We start from the raw sequence: 19,120 nt of genomic DNA on the forward strand, positions 1-19,120 counted from the left end.
CCACCAGTACCACCACATTATGTTCAAGAGTTTGATTCACACCTTTCTCCCTTCTTCCTTTTTCTCTCACTTCTCCCACCAACTTTAAAAATAGTCTGTGAATCCATAATAATGAAAATTTCATTTTCAAGTTCCCAGTTTAAATTGACCCTCTTTTTAAAATGTTTGCACAATTCCTCCCTTCCTGTGTCCCTCCCTGTGTTCAGTTCAACCCTGTTCAGTTTTGCTAACTTTATTTGCTGTGAATTTGGCCTCGGCAAACAGTAGCTTGTATGACACTTAGATAGCACAGAATTTGAGATACTTGAGGATAAACAAGAAACTCATTTAGCAAAACAATGTAGCTAACAAGACACATGCTTTCATGATTTAAAGAGTATAGAAAAGTTTGAGTTGGATTTTTTTTTTTTTTTTTTTTTGGCCAAAACACAGATTCAAAGTCTTTTGATTATAAGTAATTCTAGCTTTCTTAGGTTTACAATGAATTTTTTTTCTGATCCAAATAATCCAAGACAGGAAATCCCACACGTGCATATATTAAATAAAGTGTTTATACATTTTCATTTATAAGGCACAAAACTCACAAATCTTTCAGAAAAAGGAATAAAAGTAATCTTTGTGAAGACAATAATCTTAGAGGAGGTTCATCAAACCAAAATTAAAACAAACCACGTCCCTTTTTAGTAAACAAGGGACCTTATACTGATAGGAAACGTAGCCTGTGAAGAGGCGGATTCTCAGCCCTTCCTTTGATGCAGCATCCTTCACTGGATTAGTACAGAAGCCAATCCTCAGAGAGGGCTGCGTGGCCAGAACATCAACTGCAAGCACCACCTATCTCACAGAAGCTGCTGGGCAGCAAAGTTCCAAGGAGAGCATTTTGGTTACAGGGTGCCTGATTCACTTGCTCTTGACCCAAAGGAGCCTTCAGGGACCAACCACAGTGAGCCCACATTTGTCTGTACTGGGACTTGATTATTTTAAGGTTCTGCTTTATGCTGAGGCAGAACTGCCTGCTTGAGGACTCTGAATTGGGGTTGGTCCTTCATGAGGCAGCATCTATGTAGATGTCTGGACTTCGAATTCCTCTTGAAATAATCAGATCCTTAGAGGAAACGTAAGGACCGATTCACACTACCAAGGTTTTTTTTCAAACATGTTTGTCAAGTCTACCAGATTCCTAGAGCAACCCCCAGATCTCCTGATCTGTAAGGCAGCCCTAATAGCTCTGGTAATCCTACAGTCCACAGGTATAAAATAACGGTCCCAAAACACCAAACAAGCAAGGCTACTCATGCTTGTTGGCTGGACCTCCTGGAGGCTCTTGGCACTGAACTTTCTAGTACCATTTACATTATTATAGGAAAATGAACTTCCTGAATGTTCACATGGCTTCAAGCATTTCCTGGAAATATGACTGCTTCAAAATCCTTTAAGTTACCATGCAAAAAGGGACAGGAGTGAACAGCACTTCAGACAAAACAGCCAGGCAGACATTTGTCCTGAGAAAGGGTCAGTGGTACAGTGGATGAGAGAGGAGGGATCAGAAATCAGATGAACTGAGTAATTCGTTATTTCTAACAGTTTCACTGAATTATCTTGAAGATTCTGACTTTTCCTCTAGACAATTTGAAATCCAAATAAGATGGGTCTTTAGGTCAATTTATGCAATTACCAAAGATCAGCATAGTAGGATGGTTATTCCAATAGGGTGAGAATAAACCACCTACTTACTTCTCAGTACAATTTTTATTATCCTTTCGGTTCTACGACTTGTCTCTGAAAACTATAGTCAGAATTTGCTAAAATTTTAGGCCGTTAGATAGTTCTCAGTTCAGTGTTTCATCAGTCTTACCAAGATCCCTTCCCTTGTAAGGCTATGACCCAGAAGGAAGAGGAATACTCCTTTAATTAACAATAAAACTCTTGAATCCTTTGGCTTTGAAATGCTGTAGCCATAGCACATCCTTGGAAATTCATATTACTTTAAAAATTAACCCTTAAAAATAAGTCAACTTCTACTGTTGTATCGTTTCCCCCAAATCACAAGGGCTATCTTCACATCTTATTCCACCTGCAAGCCTCATGAATCTTTCTTGGTTAGTCTGGCTTTGACTTTATGTCTCAGAAGGGCTGCGGTGGCAGCGCTACAGGCGGCCAAGAAAAAGAAGGAGAGACAGGCCATGTAGACAGATAAGGGACCATGTCGCTGCAGGAAGATCTCACGCCGCCCCTGGTAGTCCAAAAGGATGGCTTCCAGCTGCGAGAGCGTGCAGACAGACAGAAAAGCATGGAAGATTTGATGTCCATGGCCCACGATGTCACAGGAACCCGGGAAGTACTTCTCAGGCACCGGGCAGGAGAAGAAGTAGGCGCTGACCAAGAAGAAGAAGATCTGGAGGGTATGGTACCAGGCTGCCTGCTCCTGGCAGCCAGCCAGGTGGCAGAGCGCTACCCGGTGTGCCACAGGACTTATGTCTAGGATGAAGGCCAGCCCCGCCGGTACCACTTGACAGATCTTCCTCATAACTGGGTAAGGCCTTCGGTAACGATACTTTGCGTAGCAGCAGCCAGTACAAGATAACCAGCCACAGAAGGCAGCTGCTGGCAAGAAGAAAAGCCAGAACCGCTCGTACCAGGCCTGATCGGAGCTGTAGAAGAAGTGGGCCAAGGCACTGCCATATTGGTACACACTGACACCAACGTAGTCCACGAAGTAGAAGGTGTAGTGGGAGAGCTCCGACTTGGACTGCAGCAGATGGGCCAGAAGGCTGCATGTGAGGTAAGTGATCGAGGACAGGATAAAGAGCAGCAGGGGCAGGGAGTGGGGGGAGGCCCATGGCAAGGCCTCGGCCTCGACAAAGGCCCAGAATCGCAAAAGTACAGCTAGGGCTGCCAGCAGGTGGGTCCAGACGTTGACTACCTCGTTGTGCTTCTGAAAGAGGCTGAAGAAGTAGTAGCGCCACTCGTGCCCCGTGGGGCGGTAGCCCGCGCGGATGTACGGCTCCCGGAAGAGCTGGGGCACATCCGTTTCCGGGACGGTGCAGGGCATCTTGGGAAGCCCGTCCTCCAGGATCTTGGGCAGGCGGCGCAGGTGCTGGCCGCTGACCGACAGGGTGCTCAGGCGCTCCAGGATGGCGGTGGTCATGGCGGCAGCGCAGAGGGCCAGGGCAGCCTGAGGAAGAGGGAAACCGTGGTGAGACGAGCCGGTGGCAGACGGCGAGCAGCTGTGACCAGTCTTAATGGAACACCGCTCCTCCGACAGGAGGGGAAGCAAGGGACTGCCGCTGGCTTCTTTGGACCTCGTTTTTGTCATTGTTAGAATGATGGAGTTGGAACAAGGTCCCTTTACTGTCCAGGGTTCTGTATCGCTACACTCTGCGTGAGGCAGAGACGCATCTTGTAAATTGGGTCTCGTAGCCATCATAACATGAGTTAATAATGAACAACATTTAATGGTATCTAGGAGTAAATAAGATTACTTTTTCAAAGACTAGGGTTTCCTTGATGTAATTAAGATGTAACCAGACAGGCTTGAAATACTATAAATACATTGAAACAGAACGATAAATATAAGCATGATAGAGCTGGGTGTGGTGGCACATGCCTGTAATCCCAGTGGTTCAGGAGGATAAGGCAGGAGGATCACAAGTTCGAGGCCAGCCTAGGCGACTTAGCAAGGCCCTGAGCAATTTAGTAAGACCCTAATCTCAAAAAATAAAAATAAAAAAGTAAAAGTGGGTGGGGATGCTGGAGATGTTGCCCAGTGGTTAAGCTCACCTGGTTCAATCTGTGGTACCAAAAAAAGAAAAAAAAAAAAAAGATAAAGGCTAATAAATGCTTCTATTTCTTTAGCACCCACCTAATCTTAAACTGTGCACTAATTTTACTGGTAACTTGAAAATCTGAGGTAAGCAATTGAACCTCAAACTAAAGAAAGGCAAATTATTCATCCATTAGGTTGGGAAAAACCAATGCATATTCTGAGACATCGTGTACAACCATAGAAACGAAATGATATACCCTGTTTGTGTATAATGAATCAAAATGCAGTCTGTAAAAAATTTTTAAAAAAAGAAAAAAACTATGGCCTAAATTTAACATAAATCTTAATTTCAAACACTGTTCTATTTACTTAGTATCATTATTATTTTTAGCACTGAGGATTGAACCCAGGCATGCTCTAGCATGAAGCTGTGTCTTCAACCCTTTTTATTTTTCATTTTGAGACAAAGTCTCACTAAGTTGCCCAGGCTGGCCTCAAACTTGTAATCCTCCAGTATCAGCCTCCTAAATTAATTGGGATTACAGTCCTGCACCACTGTGCCCAGCAGGATTGTTCTTTAAAAAAAAAAAAAAAAAAAGGCTCTGGAAATCAAGTAGTTTGGGATTTGCCTATCTTGGGTAACTAAATCTGTACTTAAGAAATGCTTAACTCTTGGAATGTCCATGTGACAGATTAGCCTGATGAGCACAGCAATTATTTTGTAAAATATTTCATAAAATTGATGCAAAATTTCATGTGAAGTTACTGGGTAAAGAAGCATACATTAACTGTACTTTTTAATTCCTAAGCTTCTTTCCTCAATAAAATTTGCATACCAGGCTAGGGTAGTAGCTCAGTGGTAGAGCACTTGCCTAGCATATGTCAGGCATTGGGTTCAATCCTCAGCACCACTTAAAAATAAATAAATAAAATGAGGATATTGTGTCCATCTACAACTAAAAAATATTTTTTAAAAAGTTTCATACCAGGGCTGGGGATATAGCTCAGTTGGTAGAGTGCTTGCCTTGCAAGCACAAGGCCCTGGGTTCGATCCCCAGCACCGCAAAAAAAAAAAAAAAAAAAAAAAAAAAAAAAAAAAAAAAAAAGTTGCATACCAATTTATATAAATAGAGCCCTTCCTTCAACGATCCTTAACTGGAAAAAAACAGCAAGTACTGTGTGGGTACTACTAATTTTAGTGAAGAAAATGTCATCTTCTCACTTATTCTTAATATTCAAAGAAAAAAAAATCCTAATCAGGTAAAAAATGTAGGGCATGAAAAATAAAATGTGGCCAGGTATGGTGGCACATGCCTATAATCCCAGCAACTTGGGAGGCTAAGGCAGGAGGATCACAAGTTTGAGGCCAGCCTCAGCAAATTAGGCCCTGAGCAACTTAGTGAGACCCTGCCTCAAAAGATAAAATAAAAGGGGCTGGGGATGTGACTCAGTGTTAAAACCCCCCTGGTTTCAGTTCCCAGAATAATCAATAAAATGTGAAAGAAGTTGAGGGAGACCTGGAGTTCAGTCTTGGTTTTGCTACTTAGTGACTTTGGACAAGTTGTAGAACTTCCTCAGCCTGTTTAAATAACAAAGTGTGCTTCATAATTTTGCATATTGTTTGGGTAGTTGTGATGGTTAAATGAGGGAGTCTAAAAAATGAATTGTTTTGCCTGGCACCAATATAGGTGCTCAGTAAATGTTAAATACTATTTTTATTACTATGAGCTGGGCTCTATGCTAAATACTAGGAATGCTAAGACCAATAAGATAGGGTCCCTGCTTTCATGGAGGTCAGTCTACTTGGGAGGTAGACAAGAAGTGGGATCATGCTAGAAAAGTACAGTTGAGTGTTCCATTTAGAGAAAGCCCTAATTCACAGTCCATAGAAGGTGTGATTGGGAGATGGTCTCTCCAAGTGACCTTGAACTGAGTCTTAAAGGAAAAGTTAGAATTCCTGAAAGGAGATAAGGAAGGAGATTTCCAGGCAGAGAACAAGATCAAAAACTTTTGCCAAGACATGGCTAGAAAACTAGAAGATGCTTTACTAGTGTAGTTCACTATATAACATTGGCATTAGAGAGACCTAAGCTCTAATTCTGAGCCCCACTGTCAACCAGTCACATGACTATCCTAAGATCGGTCTTCTGTGAAGTAGAGTCAATGACAGAGAAGCTGCCCTATAAGGTTGATGTGAGGACTATTATGATATAATATGATGCCTGTTAAGTGTTTATCAAAATGTTTGCTTCTAAAGCTGCAAAAACAATTCGCTGTTATAATAACTGTCACTAGTGTGTGATACAGGAATGGTTCATGAGTGGAGAGTCTAACGTCTCCTTCATACTTTGTACTTTGGTTTTAACTCCAATAACCCTATATTGAGACATTTGCTAAGTCAGCACCCACTAGACAGTAGCCTCCTACTAAAATTAGGTTATGAACTGAGTCTCAACATAAGTATTAATGCCAAGGGAAAAGTACTAAGGATTACAGAGTCAACTAGCAAGAGAAACACAAGAAGAGGGAGTATGGAAGAAAAAAAGAAAATGTTCATCAGAATACCTTAATTCAGGCCGGCTGTGGTGGCACACATATGTAATCCCAGGGACTTGAGACGCTGAGGCAAGAGGTTCGAGGCCAGCCTTGGTAACTTAGCGAGACCCTGTTTCAAAATAAAAAATAAAAAGGGCGGAGGATGTAGCACAGTAGAATGCCCTTGGGTTCAATTCCCAGTGCCTCCCCCCCACAAATCCCAAAAATAAAACCAAAAAACACCCAAATTCTTTTCAGAACAAAAAGGAAAAGCTAAGAAGTACTTCTACAGCTGACCTCAGAGGGAAGAACTACAGAAGTGGGACATGAGATAACTTTTCAAGTTCTTTTGCTGTTAGCAACACATTATCTGGGGAGTTGTACTTGTTGGAGCTCTGTTCTTTAGACATAAGCTTCTATTATCTCTTGTGAAGCAGAAAATGAAATCAGATGAGAATACCAGTCTAATTTTATGGTTGGGAGATTCCGAGGTGAGACATTGGGGATACGAAGCTTTATAAGAAGAAATCCCTAAAGATATTTCCCAGAAGACCCCATCTGGATGCCATCTGATATTAAGGATTTTACATTGTCTTTGTGTGCCCAGAAAAATCTGCAACAGTTCTGCATTTCAAATAATACATAATCACCGAGTTCCTTCTTATCTTTATGTCCTTTAAGGTGTCTAGCCAGGTGCTGCAGTGCACACCTATAATCCCAGCTACTCAGAGGCGGAGGCAGTGCAAAGCTAGGCTGGGCAATTTAGTGAAACCCTGTTTCAAAATAAAACTAAAATGAGCTAGGGATGTAGATCAGTGGTAGAAAGCTCCTGAGTTCAATTCCCAGTACTGCAAAAAATAAATGAAGTAAAAGAAAATGATGTTTATTAAACAGCATGTTCTTAAAAACCTGATGACTCAACTGATTTTTTTTTTTTTTTGGCAGTATGTGGGATTGAACTCAGTTGCACTACACCACTGAGCTACATTGCCCAGCCTTTTTTATTTTGAAACAGTGCCTCACTAAGTTGCCTAGTCTGGACTCGAACTCGGTGATCCTCCTGCTTCAGCCTTCCAAGTAGCTGGTATTACAGGAGTGTGTCACCACATCTGGCTCAACAGAATTTCTAAAGACTAAAGCTTCAGTTTTGGGTTATTTAATAGGTGGAATGGAGCATAAGTCAGTTCTGGGAACTAACTGGTCCCATCTATTCTGAGAGAAGAAGGACAGAATGTGATGCTGCCTAATTGTTGAACACCAGAAGACCATGCCTGCATAACTGTGACCATGACAGTCTTCCAGTTCTCACATTAGTAACTAGTCCTGTGGCTTTATGTTGATAAGTCCTTTACAGAAATGTTCTTCTGCTTCACACTTCATGGAAAATAAACTAAGGAGAGGTGTATACAAAGAAGCAGAGAGATGTAAGACCAAAAAAATATTAACTTTAGCTTCAAAGGAAAGGAAGCACAGAAGAAAAAGTTGGCAGAACCATTTTCTTTGCAAATGAGATCTTTAAAATAGAGCCACCCCAGTCTCTGAGTTTCCATAGGAATTAATGCCTCTGGATTAATACTCACCTGGATTAATACACCCTCTGGATAGTGTAACCTGATAATCACAGAGGGACCAGGTAAGTCTAGGGATATAATCACCATGGCCTCCAACTTAAAATATTCCTGTCTCATTCAGCAATGATGTGGGTTACAAAGATCAAGGTACTCTTACCTGTACTTAAAGGACTTAAATTTCCCTTGAGACATGCAGAGTCATGAAAAATTCAAAACTTTTTTGCAGTACTAGGGATTGAACCCAGGGGTACTCTACCACTGATTTACATTCCCAGACCATTTTATTTTGAGACAGGGTCTCACTAAGTTGTCCAGTCTGGCCTCAGACTTAATCTCCTTCAGTAGAAGGGAGAATGTGGGCCATCTAGATAGCAAGAAACTCTGGGGGTAAAGTAAGGAATGTACTTTATTTCTGTTTTTTCCTTAGCAACTACCTCCCCTTCTGACATGAAATTCTCCTTTTGTCTAAGAGCAACTTATACAATGGTTATAAAGTAATGGAAATAGTTATAAATCTTGTATCAACATTAACTACAGACCACTGTCTAGTGGGGTCTTGCCTCCAGCACCCCCTGCCCTTAGGTAGGCCTCACTTTCACCAAGCCAGAGTGGGCAGCACTTCCAGAAAGAGGCTTCAAAAGACCAACTGTAAAGTTTGAGCTTATTTTGGAAGAAACCACATGTTGACATCACAATGTTGTTCAGGCATACACCTTCATGCCTTCCTGGGTGGCTTCTCTAAGTGAGGATTCCCTCATTTCTGGCCTCTGTCCCGTGTACTCCTACCCAAGCTGATGTGATTATCAGCTGACCAAGAGGCGACCTCAGAATGGTCTCCCTTGCACAAAATTCACTCCAACTCCTGGACATCTGAAATTCATATCTTCCTTAAGAATCCTCCTGAACTAGCCAGGCATGGTGGTGCACCCCTGTAATCCCAACAACTTGGGAGGCTGAGGCAGGAGGATCCCAGGTTCAAAACAGCCTCAGAAACTTAGCAAAGTCCTACGCAACTTAATGAGACCCTGTCTCAAAATAAAAATAGACTGGGAATGTGGCTAAGTGGTTAAGCAATACTGGGTTCAATCCTAGGTATCAAAAAAAAAAAAATCCTGAAATTACAGGTGTGGTAGCATACACCTGTAATCTAACCACTTGGGAGGCTGAAGCAGGATTGCAAGTTTGAGGACAGCCTGGGCAATTCAGTGAGATCCTGTCCCAAAATAAAAAATTCAAAGGGCTGGGGAGGTAGCTCAGTGGTAGAATGTCCTTGGCTTCAATCCCTATTACCACAAAAAACAAACAAAAAAGAATCCTCATGAACTGGACAAGTCAAACTGATCATTTTGATCAACCAGAAAGCTTTTTCAGAGCAAGGATTATCTGTTCAACATTACATAGACCACAGAGGAAGAAGACCTTTTATTTCAAGAAGTTTATAAGAAGAGTCAAACTTCATGAATCAATAGCTAAAATCACCGAATGGCATATAATCAAGTGTAAATGACATAGGAATTTAGGGATACAGAAAAAGATATATGGAGTCTCAAAAGAGAAAGACCTGTGAGCCATTGGATATGCCCGTGAACCTTTGAAATGCAAAATAAGCAATTCCTGAACAACTTAGCCCATCTTTGGCCCATGTATTTGCCAGCAAAAAGTAACATGATTTGAGGGAAATACACAAGACACAAAGGCAGGAAAACTGGCATGAAACTGTGTAACTCTGCCCTTCCACTCTAGTTTGACCCCTAGCTACTATCCCTGTATAAATAATAACACCCCTGACCAATGGGTTGCTGTCTCTCCCTCTGGAGATGGCCTGTATCCTGTCTTGAAGGTGTATTCCTTGCTTTACCCCACATTCTCCCTTGAACGTGTATCTGCTTCCCTAAATATATGTGTCACTGGCTTGTGCTGAACTTCTTTTCCATCACGTACCAAGGACCCCACTTGTTCTGAGTCAAGGTCCCCCTCTCCAGGAACTCCTCCAATAACATAAAGTAAAATGAAACACAAACAGGTCTGTATAGAGCACAGCATGCCTGGAGCACGTGTGGGCAGCCATGGACGTGATAGGTCTGAAAGGCTGAACAGAACTTGGACAAGAATGAGGCATTTCAAAAAAGGGGCAAAATACAAGTATAAGAATGATGTGGTTTCTTGGCAGTCTATGAGCAAAGGGGTGCTGAGGAGTAATGAGGAAGAGTGGGCTAAGGGCAGTGGCATTAGTGAAAGCTTTGGTTTGATGAAAAATCTGAAAAGGTTTGAAACAAGCTTAGCTTGTTTTGAGTGATTATCTCCCCTGAGCTCTGCAGGACTTCTATTGCTAACCAGTTCCTCCTCTTGGGATCAGCAACACTACCCTCTTTGCCTTGCCTCTGTTCTCTTGTCCCACCATCCCTGGCAGTTGTGTTCCCCAAAATCCACCTTTCTTAAGTGTCTCTGCTGTGCTTTTCACTCAAGTACTTCTCTCAGATCCTTAGCTTCAGTTGGAACATGTACCAGGTGATTCCTAAATATGCCTCCAGCCAGATCTTTCCTGAGGTTTGCATTCAAATATCTAACCACTGTTGAGGTATCTAACTGAATATCCACAGGTCCTTCAAACTCACCATGAAATATCTCCATCAGCTCAGAATTGCCCCTGTCCCTAGCTCTAGGGCTGCCGATTTTATTTATTTATTTTTATGTGATGCCAAGGATTGAACCCTGTGCCTCATCCGTGCTAGGCAAGTGCTCTACCACTGAGCTACAACCCTGGCCCTGGGGCTGCTGGTTTTATCTTAGTATTTCTAGAATCCATTTGCCTTTTCCATTTCTACTGTTTTCCCTTAATTCACTCAAAATTAATTTGCGTTGATGATAACAACCAATTCCCATAAATGCCCTTTTTTCTTGCATAATGGCTTTCCCCAAAACACACACGCAACCACAGCCTCACTTCATTCTTTCCCTTCATTCTCCAATCACTTCATGGTGATAGGATAAAAAATGGAAATCTGATCATAATCTCCTCCTCAAAACTTAATAACTCACCATTATTTACAATACAAATTCTAAGCCCTTGCCATGCAAACAGGCCCTTTCTCGTGTCCTCTCTTTTCCAGCCTCCTCTTCAGTCTACATCCCCAGGCAATTTCTGTGGCCTGAGGCCTGGATCATTACACTGGGAATTCTTCCAAAGTGCTCTATCTCCTTTGCACCCAAACTCAGTATCCCTAGACTAGCAACCCTGGCCCATCTTCAATGCTCTGCCTAGGAGCCAGCAGTGCTGGGAAGCCTTTCCTAACCCCTAGACTAGGTTGGGTCTCTCCCCAGCTCCTGTGGGACCGGGATTTGCCTCCCTCTACTTGCTTTTGTCCTGGAGCCATGATCATTGATATACTCCACTCGTTCATTGGCCATCCACTTCTGTAAGTGGCAGCGCAGAAGTTTCCTTGTTTAAAACAGCATGTGGCATATAGAAGGCACTTCATAATTATTTACTGAATAAACATTGAAGAAAAAAGAAATTATGGATTGGTAGGAAGTCTGGCTGTTAATATTTACTCTACTCAGCTGTTGGTATCATTGTCTTCTTTAAAAAGGCTGGGTGAGTCAGGTGAGTCAGGTGTGGTGGCACATACCTGTAATCCCAGAGATTTAGGTGTCTGAGGCAGGACAGCCTGGGCAATTCAGTGAGATTCTGTCTCAAAATCATTTTTTAAAAGGTAGGGATGTAGCTCAATGGCAGAGTGTCCCTGGGTTCAATCCCTAGTGCCACACACACACACAAAAGTATATTGAACATGTCTTTTTTTCTTGCCATTCTTTAAACAATACAGTATAATATTTACATAGCATTTATATTGTATTAGGTATTATAAGTAATCTAGAGATGATTTAAAGTACATAAGGAGGATATGCATAAGGAGGTTATGTAAATACTGTTGTCATTTTATATAAGGGACCAGAACATCCTCAGATCCTGCTATCCCTGGCCAATCCCCCACAGATACTGAGGCCAACTGTATATATTTTCTACCTTCTAATTGTTTTAATGCAATTTTTGAAAATTAAAAAAGAATGTATGGCTATGGTTATAGCTCAGTGGTAGAACACTTGCCAAGCATGTGTGAGGCACTAGGTTTGATCCTCAGCACCACATAAAAATAAATAAATAAAATATGGTATTGTGTCCATCTAAAAATAAAAATATTTTTTTAAAAAACTTGGAATGGACCTGCCTTTTGACCCAGTTATTCCACTCCTTGGTTTATACCCAAAGGACTCAAAATCAGCAAACTACAGTAACACAGCCACATCAATGTTTATAGCAGCTCAGTTCACAATAGCTAGATTGTGGAACCAACCTAGATGCCCTTCAACAGATAATGGATAAAGAAACTCTGGTATATATACACAATGGAATACTATTCAGTCATAAAGAAGAATAATAATATGGCATTTGCAAATAAATGGATGGAATTGGAGAATATCATGCTAAGTGAAATAAGCCTAGCCCCAAAAACAAAGGCCAAATATTTTCTCTGATAAGTGGAGAATGATATATAATGGGGGTGGGGGGTGGGGAGTTAGAGAAGAATGGGGGAACTTTAGAATATGTAGAAGGAAATGAGAGGGAGGGGGTATGAAAAATGGTGGAATGAGACAGACATTACCCTATGTACATGTATGATTACACGAATGGTAGGAATCTACATTGTGTACAACCATAGAAATGAAATTATGTACCCCATTTGTGTACAATGAATCAAAATGCAGTCTGTAAAAAATTAAAAGCTAAATAAAAAAATAATAAAAATTTAGAAAAAAAAAAGAATGTAAAATATCATGTTATGCTTCTGGGAATTCTCACAATGCTCCTCCCCAAACTTCCTTCGTGTATTTGTGATGCTAGAGATTGGTGCACATGCTAAGCATGCATTCTACCACTGAGCTATACCTTCAGCCCAAGAAGGGAGGGAGAGGAGGGGAGAGGAGAGTAGGGGAGAGAAAGAAATCACAGCAATCAATTAAGGTTTGTTTACCTAGTTTAGATTGAAAGAATATATTTCTTTTTAAATAATATTAAATAGAACAACAAGACATATGTCTCTCTGGTAACCATTGTCTCTCTCTTCCCCATTAAGAAGTATGTTGAAGTAGGATAGAAGGAATATAGATGGGTAGAAAGGGAAGGAAAATGAGACTATAGCTGTAAATCTAAAAGCCCCATCATCGGACTTTCTTCCCCAGACCTGTTTTTTCCTCAGCACCTGTCACTCCCCAATTTCTGAGAAAGCTACAAATCTTAGAGTGACTGTAGTAAATTTACTTGTCTATGAAAATTGTTTCATTTACCCACCTCCCCAGTCCTGAGGATTAAACTCAGGAGTTTTCTACCACTATTATACCCCCATCCCTTTCTGTTTTTTATTGTGAGACAATCTGGCTAAGTTGCTAGGGCTGGCCTCAAACTTGTGATACTCCTTTCTGAGCCTCCTGAGTAGCTGGGATTAGAGATATGTGCCACCATGTCTAGTGAAAATTTTCTCATTTTGATTAAAGCTTAAGTGCACTGTTAGCCTGCACAATGGACTTTCAAGTTAGATAAAGCAAAGGGAGATGTATTTTAAAAATCTATAATATAGGCACATTCCAAATATTACCTAGATAGAAAAGACAATGTGAACCCGAAGATCTTGGAAGACCAACCACCAAAGATATCTTGTGGTACATGATGAAAGAGTTGAGTTCACCAAGCTGGCATGGTTCCCACATACCTTCCCATGCCACCCTTCATAAAGTGTCCTTTAAAAGAAGAGCCTGAGACCCCAAAAGTGCTTCTCACTCTCAAGAGAGCACACATGTGGCTCTGAGGATGTGTATCTTCACCTTTTACTTTTGACAAGGCTCTTCCTTCTTTGCTGAAATTTGATGTGTCTTTAACTTCTTTTCTGCAATTTGTCATGAGTTCCAAGTAGATGTCTCCTCTGCCTCTGGAGAGACCTCCTTGAATCCCCTTATGGTGATAGGATGTTCACATGCCCTGAGGAGACAGGAGAAAAACAAATTCAGTTTTTTCCACGATATACTCACATCACTTTGTGATCCCAAAATGCATAGGGATTTCTTCCTGCCAGTAAGCAAGCAATCAATTTTGATTTGGACACCAGCTTGGCATCCTCTAATCCAATTTAATTCTGACAGATAGTGTCAGATCTCACAGATGGAAGTCTTTGTCCCACAGGACTTCCCTTGCTTCTGATACTAGTCCTAAATTCTGTCCTACAAAACTTCTGACCAACCAGTTCTAGGTTGGGTTTCCAATGACCACCTCTCACCTTAGGCTCATTTAATTTCCTATAGAGGCTCACAGAACTCACTAAAATACTTAATGTTTACTGGTTTATTATAAAAGAAAATTTTAAATGATATAAATAGCCAGTTGAAGAGATACACAGGGTGAAGTCTGGAGGGGTCCCCATGGAGTTGGGGTGTGCCACCTTCCCAGCACATGGATGAGTTCTTATTTACTCTCCTGTAAGCCTCCACCTGTTCAGTTGCCCAAAAGCTTGGATCTTTGTCCATTGGGTTTTTAAGGAGATCTCATTGCCTAGGTAAAAAGCATAGATAACTGTGTAGGAATATGATTGGTTAAAAAGCATGCGATCCGTGCTAATAGGCTGAGTTGGGAAACCCAGCAAGATCTGTCTGTTCAGAGTCTTCTTTGCCTCTCTGTGCAGCATTCCTTCCTCCATGGTATGGGAGATAGCACTTCTTCTACAATGGTGGTCTTGTGATGTAATATCAGAGAATTTATTTTATAGAAGAAAGGTGAGGGAAATTTAGATTCTATTTTTAGTCTTGAAGACCTGCCTTAGGAAACAGAAATTCTGGTTTCTGTGGTCTTTCTTGGAGAGGGAAAGGAGCAGGTGAAAGGAGGTCAGAGAGAAAATCTTTGGTTTAGGGAGACCCGCTTCTGAAGCCTAAAGTGTCCCCCACAAGTTGCTTCAGGAACCAAAGTCAAAAGGCAAAAAAACTTCAAGTGTATTGTTTTAATCATTTAGGAAATAAAAGCTGTGGAGTTATAAGTCAGGAACTATGTATAAAAACCAAAAGAGACATTTATCATAATATCACATGGCCATAAATAACCATTTAACTTTTGGAGAGAAACTATAGATAAGCAGAATAGCACCTGGATGTCTTCCAGTCAGCTGAGGGACAGACGTAACCAGATGTAACAGGTGTGCCCACTGCACTCACTGCTCCTCACCCTATTCCACTGCTGGGCTCCCTCTCAGGGAGGGCTCCAGGGTGGCATAGCCAATGGCCACATTTGAAGGCTCATCATCTCTCATAGGAACTTCTGTAGAATACAGGCCATTCTGGTTGCTACCTGCTCATCTCAACTGTCCCTAAACTGTTCCTCTCTGCTGCTATGTTTTTTGTTCCAGTTATTCTACCATCTTCTTAGGCCTTGTGTGTCTGTACGCATTGCCCGGGTGCCCACTGCTGATGACTGCTGACCAACTCTTAGTCATTCTTCTTTTCCCAGCTCGTACATCCCCTGTAAAGCCTTCCCCTTAGGTGTTTCTTTGCCTTACTTCCATGGTACTCATGGTCCTCCATTATGTCACTTTCCTTGCTGTACACCTAAAGTGTCATGGTTTATGTCACATGTCTGTTTACCCACTAAACTATGAGATTCTTGAGGGCTGGGAATATTTTTATTATTTAGCTAGCACACTAAAGACAATCCAATAAATTATAAATGAATAAATGAAAAAATGAATGAAATGAAAAATTTGAAACAAATAATAGCAGGCACTTATATGGTGTTCATCAATTGCCAGAAAGTGTTTTAGGTGCTTTGTAAGTATTACCTCACTTAAGATTCCCAACAATTACTTGGCACCAGTAATATTAGAAACAGAGGATGAAAGATTAAGTAACTTGCCCAAAGTTACACAGTGTAAGAAAGATTCAGGATGTGAACCTAAGCAGTTGGCCTAAAGTATGGACTCTTAATCACTATGTCCTCAAAAACTGCACTTTAAGACTAAACCCAATAATTTTTGATGATATGTAACTTCGGATATATTGCTTTGCTTTATTAACAAAGATCTTTTGCAGTTGGTTTCATAAAAACAATTGTATTGCAAAGCATCTCAGTTCTTTGCCACTGAGTTTATTTGTAAATCAGAATTCAGCACACTCCAACAGAAGAAAATGTGACTTCCACAAAATCTGAATGGAATCTATCAGTAGATTGAAGTGGGTCCATGACCCAGATAAACATGATCAGAAACCTGCTGGGGCTCTTTCATCTTAACATGTAGGTCACTGCAGCTGTCTTTGCAAAATCGTAGCAATGAGATGTTCCAGTCCTAAGGCTGAAGATGAAGGTCATATATCGGCCATCTGGTGGAAAGCACACTGAAATTGAGGACAATCACTGAATTTTGTTATACATATTGCATGCTATCTAAAAGTCTCTCCCAGATTAACAGTGGAGAATTAAATGAAAATTCCATATCTGGGAAATTGGCAGAGTTTGGTACAGAAGACATTTTAGGTGAAGGCCACATAGAAATGCTACAATGCAGTGTGTTCCCCGACTTGTTATAAGGATCCTACATGAAACTACCACAAACTTGGAATAGCTGATTCCCTGGAATGAGCATTTGATGAGAAATCAGAAATCCCAACTGTACCACTAACTATGACACTTAAGGCAATTCATTCAACCTCTCTAAAGCTCAGTGTCCTTGTCCATAAACAGAGGCTATACAAGCTCTAATAGTATAAAAGTTTATAATTTTCTTGGGCTATGTTTTGCTTTGTACTGAATATCAAACAGTGTGCTGAAATCATTAACAACAGATCCTGTGACATCGCCTCATGTCACTGAACAGGACTTACACAGATGGCAGGAAGGTGGCCTGCTGGTTGTTGGAAAGAGAACAAAAGAGCAGCAATTCCCATCAAAGAGGATGGGAGAAATTCTTCCAGAATCCCCAGAAGGTCAGCTTCACACATCACTGCATAACCATAAATGGCTGAGAAGGAACAGCAGTCAAAATGACAACATGGTGCCCATTTATAAGGAATGGAACCATGCTTTGAGAGCAGCCTTTGAGACAGAGGTAGAGTTGGAAACAGTCTCAGATGCCTCCAGGATCTCCACAGTCATCCATCAAGTGAGGGACTGCTGGGCCCACACTAACTGATCTTTGTAGCCACATCTGCCAAGAATCATATCACTGTTTATAAAATCATATTTTACAGAGTAACACTACCAGCTGAATCCTATTATTAGCAGACATAATTTTAACATGACTTAAAATTCACCAAAGGACAATGCATATTTCCCTTTATAGTTAAGAAAACTTAATACAGTATTGACATTCTAAAAGGAAGATTTGATTGAATAAATTATGATGACTATGCAGTAGAATACTATGTGCTTATTAAAATAATTATGTAGTCTATTTACACTTATAGAGTGATGCACATGATATGTATGTACGTGCTACATTAACCAGCACATTCTGCATGCTCAAAAAAAATCTGTGGACTAAATGAATGAAAGACAGTGTTACAAGGAAAAAGCAAATTAAAAGTATGTTTCCTATTTTTACAAACATACAAATATGGCACAGAAAAATTATAGACATGCATATAATCAAAACAATGCTGCCATTACTAAGTGATGAGATCATAGGGAATTTATTTTTATTCTGAAATATATATAATCATTATAGAAGGAAGAAAAAACAACCTTAATTTGCTGCTGTGCCCCTGGGGGGAGATGAGCAGAGCATAATTCCTCTGAATGCCTTTTTCTCTTTCTCCTCTAAGTAGAATTCCTAACTATTCTCTGTTGTCACTTCCTTTACATCCCATATCTCAGCTAATCTCACCATTGAGCAGGTATCATTTCTAAATGCATCATTAAAGGTACAGCATGCACCTACCCCATGGAACAAACAGTATCTGAGTTTAATCCACCAGATGGGAGAATTCAGAGGAGGTAGAAATATATTAGAAGAACACATTGAGCTATCTAAGGCTAATCAATAGGTCAACTGGGAAGAATCATTTTTCTTCTAAGATTTCTTGCTTAGGTAAAAGTAAACTGCTGCCTAAAACTCCTGCTAATTAAAGTCTAGGGACAGGAGTCTCCATGGACTTTACATGTGAGCAGTTACTATCATTTTCACTAGGTGTGGTTTGGCTTCAGTCAAATAGCCTCTCAGCTTGATCTAGTGCTATCAGGAAGCTTCCGCTGATTCGCAAACCTGCTGGGACCTGAGGCAGGCCGAGTGAACCCTGAAGGGAGGATATTTCCAAGGCTGATTTCCACCGGCAAGGAATCAATATTGGATATGCCCTTTTCATAGCAGAAGAATTGGATAACAAATGAAGCTGGAGACTGGAGCACCATGTAAAGATTGCTGTGTTCTCTAGCACAGTTAAGGTTAACATTAACCCTTTAGTAGCTGACACAGTATACCTGACCATTTTATTTGCTACAAATTCAAGCAAGTCACTTCATTCTCAGTGTCTTTTTTAGATATCCCTAAGTTATCTAACTCAACCCCGAATCACCAAGAAACCTACTTCATGACAATTTTGATTTCCCCCCTCCCCCCATGTTACCCACCTATATCACATCATTGGTAAGTAGAATATCTGAATGTACACATTGTCTTATTACTTTGTTTATAAAAAACCTTGCTTCTCCTATTGAGCTGCAAGCTCCATGAGACAGTGACACTAACTTACTTGTCCTTTCTTATCAGCAAACTATCAGAGTAAAGGTGTCCCAGAATTCATCAACTGATAATAATTATCCCAAGACAAAGTGAAATAAGACTATCCTTTACATGCTTCTAAGGATAAAAACCAATGGAATCTTAAATAATCAAAATGTGGGGCATTTATCAAAAGGAAACCACTTGAGGTGGACATTGTTTATCTCTGTGGCTCATCTTGGTAAGTAGCCATAACAATACTTAAATTGCTAACTAGATTTTTAATCACCAGATTGTTTTTTGGTTTGTCACCTCTAACCATCGGTACTTTTGTGCCCAAGAATGCCTAAACAAAGATTCAGGAAATGGAAAGGGCTAGCAGGAAAAAAAATATAAAATAACATTGGAGCTGAGTTAAGAGACCTAATTTCCTATTCTTGTTGCATAGAAAAAGGCAGAACAGACCATCCTGGTTCCCTGAACAAGCCACGCACTTGACA

General features: G+C 40.7%; 1 protein-coding gene across 9 annotated transcripts in view; it reads right to left on the reverse strand.

Annotated features, from left to right (window-relative positions):
- Positions 1-520: 520 nt before the first annotated feature.
- Positions 521-19,120, reverse strand: part of Paqr8 (progestin and adipoQ receptor family member 8) — a 39,323-nt gene continuing 20,723 nt past the window's right edge. For 7 of the 9 annotated variants that reach the window (XM_047558150.1, XM_047558151.1, XM_047558153.1 and 4 more), the window contains 3 exons: positions 13,753-13,906; positions 6,332-6,431; positions 521-3,175 (listed from right to left, as the gene is read on the reverse strand). In XM_047558150.1, coding sequence (XP_047414106.1) covers positions 2,084-3,148 — 1,065 coding nt within the window. In that variant the 5' untranslated portion in view covers positions 3,149-3,175; positions 6,332-6,431; positions 13,753-13,906 and the 3' untranslated portion in view covers positions 521-2,083. Of the gene's footprint in view, positions 3,176-6,331; positions 6,432-13,526; positions 13,907-19,120 lie in introns of all 9 variants that reach the window. The other 2 variants (XM_047558159.1, XM_047558158.1) reach the window with 2 other exon arrangements.

This window comes from Sciurus carolinensis, chromosome 7 (assembly GCF_902686445.1).
Source record: "Sciurus carolinensis chromosome 7, mSciCar1.2, whole genome shotgun sequence".
Taxonomy (NCBI): domain Eukaryota; kingdom Metazoa; phylum Chordata; class Mammalia; order Rodentia; family Sciuridae; genus Sciurus; species Sciurus carolinensis.